This window comes from Psammomys obesus, unplaced genomic scaffold (genome assembly GCF_907164565.1).
Source record: "Psammomys obesus unplaced genomic scaffold, mPsaObe1.curated_primary_1811, whole genome shotgun sequence".
NCBI lineage: Eukaryota > Metazoa > Chordata > Mammalia > Rodentia > Muridae > Psammomys > Psammomys obesus.
Window position 1 is genome coordinate 4,352,462 of NW_026585689.1, and position 15,194 is coordinate 4,367,655.

The window sequence follows — 15,194 nt, forward strand, 5'->3', positions numbered from 1 at the left end:
CCACTAAAGAACTAGTGGCTCTATGGCTTGAGAAGTATAATGAACAAGTTAAGATGATGTTGTATGAAGCACAATGCAAAACTACAAAAAGTGATTTCACATCAAAGAAATAGTATTAATCTTAGCTGGTGAGGAAAAGCATGTAATAGACAAATAAAAAAAAGGTTTTACGAAAATAGACCCTAACTGCAGGGTTTTAGCTTTAGAAAAAATAATCTATCAGTACTTTTCTTGATAGATAATTCTACCTATTTCAAAGCTGTAAAATGAATATCTTGAACTGTATGGCGTGGGATAAGGAATGTGTCTTGAACATCAATCAATTAAGTGACATTTTACTGACTTGTCAAGTATTTGTCAGCAAGAAATGTGGGAGCTCAAGACAGCTTGCATCCTTGGGCTCATAGACTACGTTGCCTATTTCTAAATATCTCCAGGGCAGAGACTGACATTTTACATGGTAACCAACTCCGGTGTTCAGCTGCCTGTCAACAGGTCTATCTCAGCTCTATCCATCTTGAAAGATCTCCACAGAACAATATTTGATTTTCCCAAATGAGAAAAGCATTTCTTGTTTAATTCTTTATTCTTTAGGCTTCTTAGTAGCCACAGAGGAGATAGCTAGTTCTACAATTATTTCTATGCCCCTTCCAGCCTTTAAACATGAAGTAGAGATTTTCAATAATATGAAAAGTAGGCTTTTCATCAATATCCTGAGAAGTATATCTCAAAGTGATAGCCTCTTTGGTTGTAGCAATTACAGTTTGCAAAGGGTTCATAGAATGGAGAATAGTTTAGGTTTTATTGGAAAAAATATAACTGTAATTTTTCCTTAGTTCATGTATCTTAAATAGTCCCTCAAAATCCACATCAGGCAATCAATATGATTTGACACAAGCAGTGAATAGGTAGCCACTTTTGCAAGATAACTACAAAGAACTCATCTAACAAACTGTGCTCAGAATATGATCCTTAAGCAGCTACGGCTCAGCCACATCCATCCTTCATCTCTCCAGTTCCTGTTCATGGCAGAACAGCTCACTGAATGAAGTCTTTCATATCTGTGTGGAAAACTAGAGGAAAGTTTTCCTAACCAATCTTAGGCCTAAAAAGAAATCAAAAGACAAAGGTCTTTTTTTTTTCTTCCTTCCTTTTTTTTTTTTTTTTTTTTCTTGGGGCGGCAATCCTTAAGATTCTGGGTAGGCCAATGGCCTGAGTGGAGCCCATGTTTGGCACCCAGACCATGCCCCAAGACATGTCACATAGGGCAGGCATGTCAGCAGCTGTCCCCAGTGTTGAGATCACTGAAAATGCCAATACCCTTAGAAAGTTCCATTTAAACAGGAATGTCATCTGTGATGAGTGCTGAGCTCTATATAGTTCACACTGATAATTTGAAATGATTCCTGACACAGAGTGAAAAGCTAATATTCTTGAAAACAAATATGTAAACAAAGCACTTTGTCAAACTTTACAAAATGAAGTATGTTACTGGAGTATTCTAGGTAGTTTTATTTTGTTTTGGATCATACTAACAATAAAGAATAGTGTCTGCTTCTCAGGCAAATGTCCCAAAGCCTGTTCTCTTGCAAATTCACCAAACAGAAGACCTCCTCAGAGGATTTCTGCTCAACAAAATCTCAAAACTACAAGAGAGCTCTGGGGAATAGTAACACGATCATATGACCAGGAGTGACACCTGAAAAAGCCTGGGCAAACCAACTCCGGTGTTCAGCGAGCAATGTGTAGACATGATGCAAAGACAGAAGCTAAGGAGACTTGAGGAAAGAAAGTAGAAGGGCAGCAGGGATCAAGATACTTTTGGACATTTGCTTGTAATTGTACATTCCTACTGCCTCCATTCTAAATCTAATCACTGTAGTTCTCTACAGGGAGTTGAAATTGAGGTTCTGATACAGTGCAAGGAGTGGAAAGGCCACTGCTAACCTTTGCTGGTTTTAGTTGATTCTGAGGACATGTTTCCAGTCTTCTTCTTTTTTCTTGGAATAGATACACATTTCCTGTCGAATGTAATAGGACTATACTGAGGGAGGCTGTTGAATTTCTTTTCAAATTCCTCATCCAGCTTTGCAGAGCTATTAAAAAGAGAGGGGGGATTCAATTAACAAAAGAGCAAATATTTAAACAAATCAATTAATCATATATATTTTAAATTTTTAATTTGAAAACAGGGTTCCTAGGAATTAGGGCATTAAAAAAATCCTATGTGAAGGGAAAAAAAATTATCTTTTCAGAAATTCTAGAAAAAAACTTATCAATAGAAATCCAAATACAGGTTGTGTAGCCACCTTAGAAAACACAGAATGGTTGAAGTGGAAAATTTGACATTCTCTCCACTGACATAGTTTAATCTCAACCTTGAATACAAAGTACACAGGTCTCATTCTGAACATTTATATGCATTTTCATACATTAGCAAGCATATAAGTAATATGATATACTGTCTTATAAGTTGAGCTTTTAATAAAGTTACTAACTAGTGTTTTATTAAAACATATACAATTAAAATATATATATATATATATAAATTTTGAATGCTAGGAAAGAAATTCTAGAGTGTTGACTCAATGTGGAACGATACTCAACTAGCCAAGTAAAGCCAGTTTTCAGTGAATGCTGGCAAGAGAGGTGATACCACTTTAAATGAAAACACAAATGACTGGCAAAGTCAGGGAATCCTTGGGCTGGTTCTGTCTCCAAAGGCCCAGTGAGTGTAGCAATGGCAGCACGCCTGCTGGATCCTAGACTGGATGTTGGCTTTTGTTCAATGAGAATTACTAACGAAGATACACTGCAGACAGCTGGGTGAAGCTGCAGAACTGCTGAGCTTGGTAGACAGGAAACGGAAGGGACTGGGGAAGAGGACACAGCTTTAGATACTGGGCTTCTCACATACGTACCCCCATACCTCACTATTCCCTTTGGACAGATTTTCAAAGACTATTTCATTTATCCAGCTTTTCAGCAAATGGTGAAATATCTCTTTTAACAACTGTTAACTAACTGAACAAGTTAGGTTTGGAGACAAGGTCTTGCCATGTAGCAGCGATGACCTGAAACTCCCTATTTAGGCCTTGCTGTCCTTGAATCCACGATCTTCATGATTCTGCTTCCAAAGAGGATGGGCATGTGCCTCCATGCCCAGATCACCTAGTTGCTCAGAGTGGAATCATCAGTGCTACTGGCTAACTTAATGCTTGCTGCCTATGATTACTACTTTAGTGAGTGTATCCACAGCATATGTGTGTGAAGGCTAGAGGGCAACCTCAGGTGTTATTTCCATCTTGTTTTTTGACACAGGGACTCTTGGCTTGGAGCTTGCTGATTAGGTCTAGCTAGACAGTGTACCCAGGGATTCATTCTTCTGACATCTTAGAGTTGGGTTTGCCACCATGCTCAGCCCTATTTATTTATTTATCTACTTATTTATTTACTTACTTATTCATATTTATTCCTATTTATTTATTTTGACATGGGCTCTGCGATTGGATTTGGTGCTCTTGTGCTTGCTTACGTATTTCCCTACTTCTGTCATGAGCTGCCTCCTGCCCTGGCTTGGTATTCAGACTCACAAAGTACTGGCAATCTAGAACATAGGTAGTATTGTCTAGAGATGTTATTTAAATATCCTGCATTTGAAAGTATCATTTAACGATGACAAATGGAGGATATTTGTATCATTACTTAAGGACAATGTAAATAAAACTTGAAGTACTTTGGATTTTAAAAACACCAGGAATGAAACTATTAAATATATTGTTTCAGTATAATTTTAAATATATATATATTTTAAAATAATATTGAAGTATCTGTACCATGAGGTTCTACCTTTCTACTTTATGGTGTCTTGGAGTCTTAGAATTAACCAGACTTTAAAGCACTTTACTTCCAAGTAAAAAAAAATATAATTTCCACAAACATAAATGTAAATATTATGAATAAGGCAAATATAATATATCCAATGCATAAAATTTGCATACTTTAAAAATACTTGTGAAAAATATGGAGAATTATTTCTATTCAATGTATTCCTTTCAAATTTGGGTAATGTGATAGCTCAAGGAATTTCAAAACAGTACAAGTGAAAATGTAGATACTGTTCTCACCAATATAAAGTACTGTCTCTACCACCTTACTAACAAAATGCTTTATACTGATTGCTACTAAGTATATTGGCATAACAGTAATCATGAAATAATAATCCTAAGTGATCTTATAGTAATATGTGCCATTTTTCCTCAGTACTACATTCAATGTATAATGTGCATCAGAATTATTTTTCTTAGAGTAACAGGAGGTTGTTTAAATATATCAAAGTTAGAATGTGAGCATAATTTATTTACCTCATGTTGTCCAGCTATCATTATTTTAAAAACATATGCACACCTATATTTAGAAGTAGTAAACACATACAATACTAAAATATAAATGACTTAACATGTGCAAAATGTAAATACAAAAATTAAATACATCCTAAGCTCCGGATGGTAAAATGGGTCCTAGTGGTTGATAATAATGTATCTACTATTATTACACTACTGCACTGTGGTGGACCTTGATTCAAACTCAGGACCAACCTTATGTGTATTGCTTCCACCGTACCTAAGGTGTAAACAATGTTAGCATCTGCATGGCTGGTTAGCAGCCTGTCTTCGGAGGCGGGGCTCACATGGAGACAGGCTGAGAAAGGAGGATAAACAGGGCCTTATACTTACCTAAAGCTCTTGCCACAGCAGGGTGTGCGCTGGGGTCAACCTGTGCTTGCTGGCACTTACCCAAGGAATGAGTCTTCCCTTAGCTTCTTCTTCAGCTTCTTACTCCCACTGGTTCCACTCTGGTTAAATGTCCAGCTCTCTTCACTCCAACACCCTTCATGATCAGAGGAGTTTCCTTTTCCTGAGCTTCGTTTCCCTAAAAAACCAAGAGAAGGGGTTTTCTCAGACTATGGAGGGCTGGCGGAGATCATCTCAGGTCCTTGACAGATAACTTCTTGGCACCTTTACCTATCACTTCCATGACTCTATTTGTAGCTATCAGTGCCCAGAGTGATTCAGGTTGGACTACTTTTAAGAAAGGAACTGCAAAAGAGGAATCTTGCCTTATTGCTAAGAATCTTAGTGACACAATTCTCAAGGCACTAAAGAACCAAGACGCTGCTACCATTTGAGAGCCAGCCTAAAGCATGAGAGTATTTGCTGACAGACAAAATTAATTCTAAATTTCAAGACTAAGAGATATCCTATGTACTACCAAACTCTCTCCTCTCAGTGATTATTTGACCTAAGAACCACACATAAAGCCTGCCAAGAAAAAGCTCCCTAGTCAGGTACCTTAACATAAAACGAACACATACAAAATACTCTATAGATGCTACCATGTTTTAAACAACACTTGATCACATAAATAAAAAAATACTAGATAGGATATTTGCTTTTGGAGCGTACAGGTAACAGATTCTGCCAAATTCATTTGTGTCATTCAGGAATTCCATAAATTTAAATACTCCAGCTAAAAGCAACTGACCCTTCAAAATGACGCCAGCCCACAGCAGAGAAACAAAAATGTAGTTACTTGGAATTTGTCTATGATTACTATCTACAAAACAATACAAACCCTCCCTTAACAGTGCAAAGAAATATGCAGATAAAGTGAAAGGGATATGACACATGGATGACTCAAACAAGATACTAATTTGATATTCAACTGGTCATGATGATTTCTTTCAATAGGCCTCAAAAGGGCACTCTGCTAGGCCTTATAGTTTTTCAGGTTTGTAGTTGTCCACTTACCTCTGTCAACATTAGCTCGCAGAGAGGTAAGCATGCCCTCCGATACCAAGGTTTTATAAAGAGCACCTTTGCAAGACCTCTCAGATTTCCTGGAGCCACAGGTCTCTGTTTTTCTGTGACAGTCACTGTCCTCAGGCTTGGTCTGTCCTGGTAGGCTAGGTGGTGGCAGTGCATCCTCTGTGGGGGTCAACGGTTCTGCCTTTATGCTCTCTGGCACCTCCCCAGGAATGCTCTTGCTGGCAGAAATATTAAGGAAATCCAGAGGTTGTGACTCTTTGGTGATGTCTAAGCACTTCTCCTTGGAAACCTTTTTCTCTTTCGATTTCACTTTTTTCTTTGGTGGCTTGACATCCAAAATGCCTCCCTTGCCACTTGAGGAAGTGCGGACTTTCTTTCTTGGGGTTTCTCCGAGTTTGTCAACACCCCAGTCTCCTTTTGCAACAGCTTCAATGGTGTACATGACACTCTCAATGTCGGATTCTGATGACTGCCTCTTCTTGCAGGTCTTCTTGGGTGTGGATTTGTCATTTCCATGTCGATCCAGTTTGTTTTTCTTCTTTTTCTTTTTTATCTTCTCTGGTTTGCTTAGTGTGGTGGGGTCCTCGATGATCATTATTCCGTGAGGGTGGCACATATGATCCTTTCTACTGGGGACATCACTAATTATTATCTTGCTACTGGCAGAGTAAGAAAAATCAGGGAAGTGACTGTATTTCTGGTCACCCTCTAACTCCTTTCTAATCGCTTTGGGGTCTTCCATTTTGATAGCCATTACATTATCCACCTGTAGCTGCTCAGTGTCTCTGAAGTCCTTAGACTCTCTTAGATGGCCCGTAGCTGACTGCTCAAATTCTGCTTCCTTCTGGAAACCAATTTCATTGCTTCTCTCCATTTTTCTGTCTCTCTCTTCCTTTCCTTTCTCCATTTCTTTAATTCTTCCAGTATCTGATTCTTTTGATTTTATTAGTTTTGTTTCTTCCATTTTCATCCCCTCTGATGCCAGACACATCTAAATAGTTAAAACAAAAGTGAGAAAAAATACAGCAAATATCCTCATTATTTTGTAATCAAAATTAGTTTTAAATTTTTAAATGTATTTTTTAAAAATTAAGAAAGGTCCAAAACTTTACAATTATCAGCTCACTTCTACCCAACTAACTTCATTGAACTATAGGTAAACATTTTTAAATCATTTTCTAGCATCATCAGAAACTTTTCTTAAGATTTGATAGACGATGGATTCTGGAGCTTGCTTAGTTTCATACCTGTCTAGCACAAATTTCACTCCTTATTGCCCTAAGAACTTTATAAAGTGGACAGATCTATCTCGGAGAATTTTTGTGAGGCTCAGTGAGACAATACAGTTATGTTAGTATTTAATAACAGTCATACTCTGTTTCGATGTTTGGCCCCACACCCCAGAGAGAAAGGAACATAGCATTAACTTCACTGATCTACTTGAAATCAGAAATGTTATGATGATTCATTAAACAATAACAAAAGGTTTCAATTAATGAACATACATTATATGTCTCCAGATGCTAACAGACAGTTCCAAAACCACAGAAGCTCTATTTATTTGGTTTTGATCTCATCTGGTGACAAACTCAATCTCATCTGAACCTGGCTGTAGATTCTGAGACAAACTGAATGGAATGACATATATCTTAAGTAGTTTATTATACTTACTTGTGACTATATTTTTGCTACCAGAATCTTCATGCATTTGAATATGTACTTGGCATACAATATATATATATATATATATATATATATATTACAATATATATTTATTACATGTATATATTTTTCTAGAAATTTGAAAACATGAATGTCAAAATACATCTGTTCTAAATTCGGTAAACTTTAAAAATTCTTCAACCCCAAATGTCAGGTATGGGACATTTAAAAGGAAAGCTGTTTCCCTTCATCTCCAGCTTCCTGTTACACTGAAAGAGAACATACCTCTTCAGCTATGTCCTGAGAGATGAAATTATAGCTTTTTGTAAACTATTTTCTATACCTCACCTCACTTTCCACCCATAAACACTTAACTGTAAACTCTCCAATACTGGGCCTCAGGAGCATACTAAAGACATAAAAAACAACAGGGCCAGGTTTCTCTTTGAGGAATTTACCAATGATGCTCATTTGGTTGGTCAAGGGCAGCACAGGACAAAGTAGCTGTAACATATGTAATTTACTGAGCATTAGCAGCATGGAAGGGAAAGAGCATGGGGGGTGGAGGTGGGAAGCTTGTTGACTTAGCACAAAATCAACACAGGAGCAGCAATCTCATCTGTTTTACAGAACCACCATCTTTCTCTAGTGGGCAAGTTGTTAGGACTGTTCACAAATGTGAAACTCAGTTTTGAATCGTATACTGGATTAAGTATCAGATATCCTTTCTCTCATTTTTCCCTTTTAGTATTTTTAATGCATCACAAACCTTTCTGGAAGAAGTAAGTTGTATTTAGGCTAGGAAGAAATTAGAGTTGCTGGGGAGGCAGATACTGCCACTTCTTAAAAAAATGAACAACCTAAGAAGACCATCCAGTGCTTCAGACAATTCCCAGGGTAGATGTGAAATAAGGTTTTGCAACAGAGTTGTCTTTCTCTGGACATCCACGAGTGAACTTTTGAAATTCAGCAAGTAACCACGTACACTGAGCCCTTCCCTTGATTGTGCTGAACTAGAAACAACTTGAAGCACATACTATCTTATGCTAATGTTAGAATACTGAATAATTATTCTTCCTGCATGTTTTACTCCAATGAGAGAATTTTGAAATGATTTTCCTTTTCAACTATTCTAGCCCTAATTATTTATAAATGATCTCATGTGGGCTCAATATGTTAGTTCTAGAAGTATGTCAGAATGGCATTCTCAAGATACATTTTTATGTTTCTTTAGCCACTGTCACTTTGGTGTCTTTCATAGGTCATCTCAGGGACTTTTCTCACCATGCACCAGCTTTTGCAGTGCTAAGCCAACAGTTTGCATTTGTAGCATAGATTCAACTTAGCAAACCCAACAGTAGTCTGAAAACTCTATTTCAAAATGATTCTCCTTATCACCCTTGATAGGATTCTAAGCTAGAGGGACATTTCTGGAAAATGGCATCATATTTCTTGTGTAGGTAATTACACCAAGCACTGGTCATGGTTTACTTCCTCTTAGAAGCTGCTCCCACCCTCCCCAAATGAAGTGTGTTAATCCTAAATCATAAGAAAAACAATTATATTGCTAGAGGTAAAACTATAAATGTAAAACAAATTCTTCTATTAAAAACCATTATTCACAAATCTGTTGACTAACCAAAACCCAAATCTGATCCTGAGTTTGTTGTCACTGGGTTGCCTAATAGAACCTTTTTTCACATTACAAAGTCTTCTTGAGAGTTAATTGACTTCTGTACAAAGACTGTGGGAGTGGGCAGCTTTGCTTGAGAACTTTACTGAGTAAAAACTGATTGCCCTATTTGTCATAGTTCCTAAACTAAGAAGACTTTATTGGCTTAACTGAGTTCATAACCAATATCAGAACTTACCTAAATTTACACAGTGAGAAGATTTAATTCATAGGAGCAAAAACAGGCTGAGAAGTAGGCAACAGTACATCCCTGCTTGGGGTACCATGACGCAAAAAACTGATGAGTGCAAATTATTTATAAATTATATGAACTCCATGACTGGGAAGAACAAATATTTCAATGTGGCAATATTCTCATTAAAAGATACTCTTAGTCTTCTTGTGGCATAGCAACACACAACTCTCATTAGAAATACTAGGTAGTTTTTAATGCTGCCCAGAGAGGAAATCTTTCATTTTTCCTAAGTGTCACACTTAGATTCCTATTGAGATTATAGTCAATTAAACTCACAGATTTCTTTACCCACATAATATGTTAGGAAGCTTGATCTCTTCAATTCTACATTTTTATTATTTATGTCATGTACCTAGTACCTACATGAATGATTTCCCATTTTTCCCTATAAACCTTACCCTATCAAAGTTTGAATTATCTTCCAGCTTTGTGGCAGACACCCATTTGATAATAGTGTTGTTCATAACTTTGCCTAAACCTTTTGTAACAATGCTGAGTAGACAGTGGTGAGGGCACAGCTTTATGGTGAACTAACTCCCAGACTCTGTTCATCTATTTTGTTTTGAACAACAATAAACTTCAGCCGCCTAAGAATGTTTTTTTATAATTCCTTCTCCTATTCTGTTTAGAAGGCATACGATTAGCTATCAAAAGTCTTGTTGAACTCTGGACACTGTATGCTGCATACCAACAATAAGAACAACATTCTCTCATCTATAAAAAGGACTGTAAATAAGAATAACCACAGCAAATAGAAAATGAAGCTGGCTTATGCACTAGTCAGTTTAACTGGCTAAGCAGAAAGACTAACAGCATACCTAGCAGAATGCCTTCCATATAGGATTATTGTAACAGCTCACTGAAAATTATAGCAACTAAGTAGGAAATGGCAAGGAAAGTCAGAGGTGAACAACAGCAGGAAGCTAAGTTAGAGGCAAAGGAGGTATGTAGAGAACATTCCTAAAACCCAATGACTAGGACGCTAGTGTAAGAGAAACACAAGGGGACCCGCTGGAGGCAGCTGGCTCCTGGAGGAATGGCCTTTGGCTTTACTGACAGACAGCTCCTTCCTGTTTCCATGTACTGAGTTTTCCTTCTCTTCCCTTCCCCAGTCTCCCATCAGTGTCTCTCAGTGCCTCAATGCAGGTGGAAGCTGAGCATAAAGGAACATAGGAAGGCAGCTGCATTGCAACACGTGAGATGTCAGAGAATAGAACAAACATACTCTGGGGACAGCACCTGTGACTATAACCTTTGTCAGGGAAACTATTAATTTCCAGTGTTCAGCCTCTTTTCTGTAAGTTCCAGCATTACCAGAACAGTTTTAAATGTTTCTATGAAATAATAGCCTACATTTAGGAATCATGCTTATTCTCTGAAAGTCAGAATGATTTTTCCCCTTTTGTTTTGAGCTGTTTTCCACAACTAGTCAAAGGTTACCAAAAGTGAGACAAATCTCATTTGCAAGGTCTTGCCACAGCCTACAGTGGGATTTTTTCTGTTTAGGGAACTCAAATTAATATCCCAATATGCTGCTCCAGTTTTCATCTGAGTTACACACTAGCCTTTCTTCACGCACAGGTTTTGGTTTGAACATCATTTTCCTTACTCGCTTCTTCACAATAGTGCAAAACAATAATTATGTAGTTTCACTTATTCTTGAATCTTTTTGATAGTCTGCTTCCTCTAAATTAGACTAGCCAATTTCTTTCATTACAAAAAATTAAAAATAGCACAGGTTTTCATTTTTTTGGCCAATTTTTGCATTCCCAGTTCACAATGACTTTCATACTATATTTTAGAGTACTTTTAACATTTGATATAATTCTTTTCTACTTCTTCACTAATTGCTGTTACAAATATATTCAGAGATTATCAGTCATAAAAAAATTAAAATTTTTTTGTGGCTTTCTTTTACTCAGATTTATATGTCCTGATATGTTTGTTTATGGGAGGGGAAAGCACAACAGGAATGAGATCTACAGATGCAGAAACAAACTAGAACATAACAAAACAGGTATGGAGAGAGAAGAAGGAGAGGCTGGCTGTCATCAGTATTTTGCTTTTCACTTCATTTTAAGCTTATTTGCTGTTTAGTTTCTGAATGTTGTGAAACTCAGTTTTTCTTAAGTCTAAAAGATATATATGACTCTAACATATCCTTATCTTACTATATTTCCCTTTTAAGTACTTAAGTTTCCTGGGCATTAAATAAAAACCCACTCAATGCACCATTATTTGTTGTTTTTACTACTTATTTCCTTGACATCCCAAGTATTTCCATTTGACATAAACAGAACCTGGGGGCAGGTGTGGATGTAGTAACTCCATTAAGATGCATGTACGCTTGGGGCTAAGCAAGTGCTATACTGAGAGGTAGTTTCAAAGTGCTGATTCTGGGGCCAGACTGCAGGACTGCAGATGGGCTTTGCCACTGACTGGTTATGCTGATGAAGGAAAGAACTCTGCTATATAAGATAATCAGAGGATTTCCCATAAGTATTCTGTGCCTCAGGTTCCCAATCTATAGCATATGGATATTAATATTTCTTGCCTTAGGAATGTACAGAACTCAAAATGGCACCAAAGCAGAGTATAAATAATGTACTGTGGTAACATAACTCTGGAGTGTTATGCAACATAAAACTTGAAAAAATGTTTTATTTATCTTTACTTTATGTGTATGCCTGCATGTATGTCTGTGTACCATGTGTACTTACTGCCCACAGAGACCAAAGAAGGGTGATGGATCCCCTGGAACTGGAATTACAGATGGCTGTGGGTCACCCTATGGGTACTGGGAACTAAATACAGGTTCTCATAAGAGCAGCATGGCTCTTAGTTATTGAGCTTTCTCTGCAGTGCCCAGCTTTACTTTTGTGTATTAGTATATCTACTAATATCTACTTTGGGTGTATGCACACAAACTATATTATAAATGCATGCAGTCAGCTACACAACAGGCATTAAAAAAACATAAAACAATGCGAGCTCAAGGGAACAAAACTGCATTGTGGGAAATACAGAATTAATAACTATTATTAATTTAGTCAAGATGCCCTTAATCGAAAGCTGGTTGTTAATCAGACCTTGAAATAGTGCCTGACATAGTAAATGATAATTTATCCTTCTATTATTAATTTAAATTGAGCACTAACTTTCTTTCAAAGTGAGAACAGACAATCATCAGGGCACCTTCCAGTGATGGAATTCCCAGGGCACCATTCAAAGAAGTTAAAATGTTAATGCTTTAAGTCAAAGATAGACATAAATATTTGATACTTATTGTCAGTTCTCTCTGGTCCTACTCTATTTTTCAACAGCTATAACTCAATGGGAATAGAACGCATGCTGTTCACCTTTGTATTCTCCTCTAAGAATATGTTCCTATCTTTGAAAAGGTTTAAAGAACATTTTCAACACATAATTGTGTTAAATTGAATGCTCATTAGTCCTTAGGTTACTCATCATGAGTCTAAAGCATATTCTGATTAAAACTAGGGAAAAGCCAGGCATCGACTGAAAATCAGTGCTCTTAGTGACACTACCCAGGAGTATGAGTGATAGTTAATCACAATTATTACAGTCCCCTCTGCCAATAGAAGACACATGAGGTCCCTTACTTCTGTAAAGGGAGAAAGGCCTAAGGGTGATGCACTGGGGATAACTCCTTCCTCAAAGGAAAGAAAGAGCTGAAATACCAAGCTGGATCCTCATAGACAACATACTGAACCACTTTATAGGTTATCATCTTCAAAATCCTAAGGGAAACTAAATATCAATAGTGAAGGTGCTAAAATATGCAGGGAAGAGATTCTATTTCATGTTCCACAGTTCAGGGAAACCTCTTTTATTTTTGGTCCAGTTAAGAGCACATTTTAGGTTTGAGGTATGTTGTGGATGGAGGACTGGCTTTAAGAAAATAATAAACCTATGCTACATCAAATTTTTATCTCTGAATCAGGGACATGATAAATGTATTTCTTTCAACAAACGTTAAAAACAATTATTGTTCTGCCTTAAAAGACAGGGAGTGAAAACTAATAAATCCTTAGAAGAACACCACAGCAGCAGTCTCCTGGATGGTCCTATGCCTCAGTAAGCAGCTTCAAGGTGGGCCACATCATCTTACTCTTAGACTTTGCCTTTTTTTTTTCCCACTTCTAATTCTTTTTTATTTTTTAGATAATTTAATAACCAGGTAGGCCTAATATACAACTAGTCAGAAAACACCGTTCTTTTTTTTTAAATTTTTTATATTAGTTACAGTTTATTAACTTTGTATCCCAATCCCTCAATCCCTCCCTCCTTCATCTTCTCCCTACCCCTTTCCAAGTCAACGGATACGGGAGGACCTCCTCCCCTTTCATCTGACCCTAGCTTATCAGGTATCTTCAGGCTTGGCTGCAAAGTCCTCCTCTGTGACTGAGCAGGGCTGTTTCTCCCTTGGGTGGGTGGGGGAGATAAACAAGAAAGAGGACCCTCGGTAAGATGATCAACCCTCAACTTAGAAAGACAAATGGGATGGACATTGGATGTAGGAGAAAACAAGTAACAGAACAGTAGCCTACCACTGAGGGCCTCTGAAAGTCTCTACCTAGCAGTGTATCAAAGCAGATACTGAGACTCATAACCAAACCTTCAGCAGAGTACAGGGAATCATATGAAAGAAGGGGGAGTTAGTATGACCTGGAGAGGACAGGAGCTCCACAAGGACCAAATATATCTGGGCACAGGGGTTTTTTGTAAGACTGTATCTCCAACCAAGGACCATGTATGAATATAATCTAGAACCCCTGCTCAGATGTAGCCCACGGTAGCTCAGTTTCCAAGTGGGTGTCTTAGTAAGGGAAACAAGGACTATTTCTGACATGAATTCAATGGCGGGCTCTTAGACTTTGCCTTTTATTGTTGACTACCTAGTAGTCAGCTAAATTACAAACAAGGCAACGTGCAAACAAACCTACAGACACTAATTTCAAAATCTCTGCTTTTTAGTACAAAACAAATGTTGTGCAGCCAAGGTATATTTACAATCATTTTATACTGACTTATTATCTGCCAAAACAGCATAGCTATAACCCTAAGATGGCAGTTAGCAGCATATTCGAAGATGTGTATTTCTTCTGTAATTAATTAAAATCAGAATGTTTTTACCACAAAAATACACACAGTTGACAATTCCTGAGAACAACGATCGCAGTGCTGTGAAGAAAATCAGACTCTCCACCATGTGGGATAAATAGCCAGAGAACAGTGGTCTACATATTTCTGAGCACTGAGATCTGGGCATGTGAAACAATTTTATCTCTGGTTGGCTGAAATCATTAGGCCAGGTGAACTAATAACTTAAGTGTTTTCTTCACTGACTATTTCCTTGGACACTGTGGATTCTGGATGGGTGGGAACTGCTGTGGTGCCATATGGCCATCTGATGTCTTCCTGAAGTTGTTAACAAAAGGTATTCAAAACATTTCTAACAACCTAGGAACCTGCCACAGAGGGCCTCTGAAAGGCTCTGTCCTGCAGACTATCAAAGCAGACGCTGAGACTTATGGCCAACTGTTGGGCAGAGTGCATGGAATCTTACGTAAGAAGTGGGAAATAGTAAGATCTGGAGAGGACAGGAACTCCACAAGGAGAGCAACAGAACCAGAAAATTTGAACACAGGGGTCTTCCCAGAGACTCATACTCAAACCAAGTACCATGCATGGAGATAACCTAGAACCCCTGCACAGATGTAGCCCATGGCAGTTTAGTGTTCAAGTGGGTTAC

The 15,194-nt window shown here is 37.6% G+C and overlaps 1 protein-coding gene across 5 annotated transcripts in view; it reads right to left on the reverse strand.

The window, feature by feature from the left end:
- Bbx (BBX high mobility group box domain containing) overlaps nt 1–15,194 on the reverse strand; it is a 239,362-nt gene that overhangs the window by 27,145 nt on the left and 197,023 nt on the right. For all 5 annotated transcript variants that reach the window (XM_055593924.1, XM_055593919.1, XM_055593899.1 and 2 more), the window contains exons 11-13: nt 5,811–6,819; nt 4,797–4,932; nt 1,948–2,096 (exon numbers count right to left, since the gene is read on the reverse strand). In XM_055593924.1, the coding sequence (XP_055449899.1) occupies nt 1,948–2,096; nt 4,797–4,932; nt 5,811–6,819 (1,294 nt within the window). The remainder of the gene's footprint in view (nt 1–1,947; nt 2,097–4,796; nt 4,933–5,810; nt 6,820–15,194) is intronic.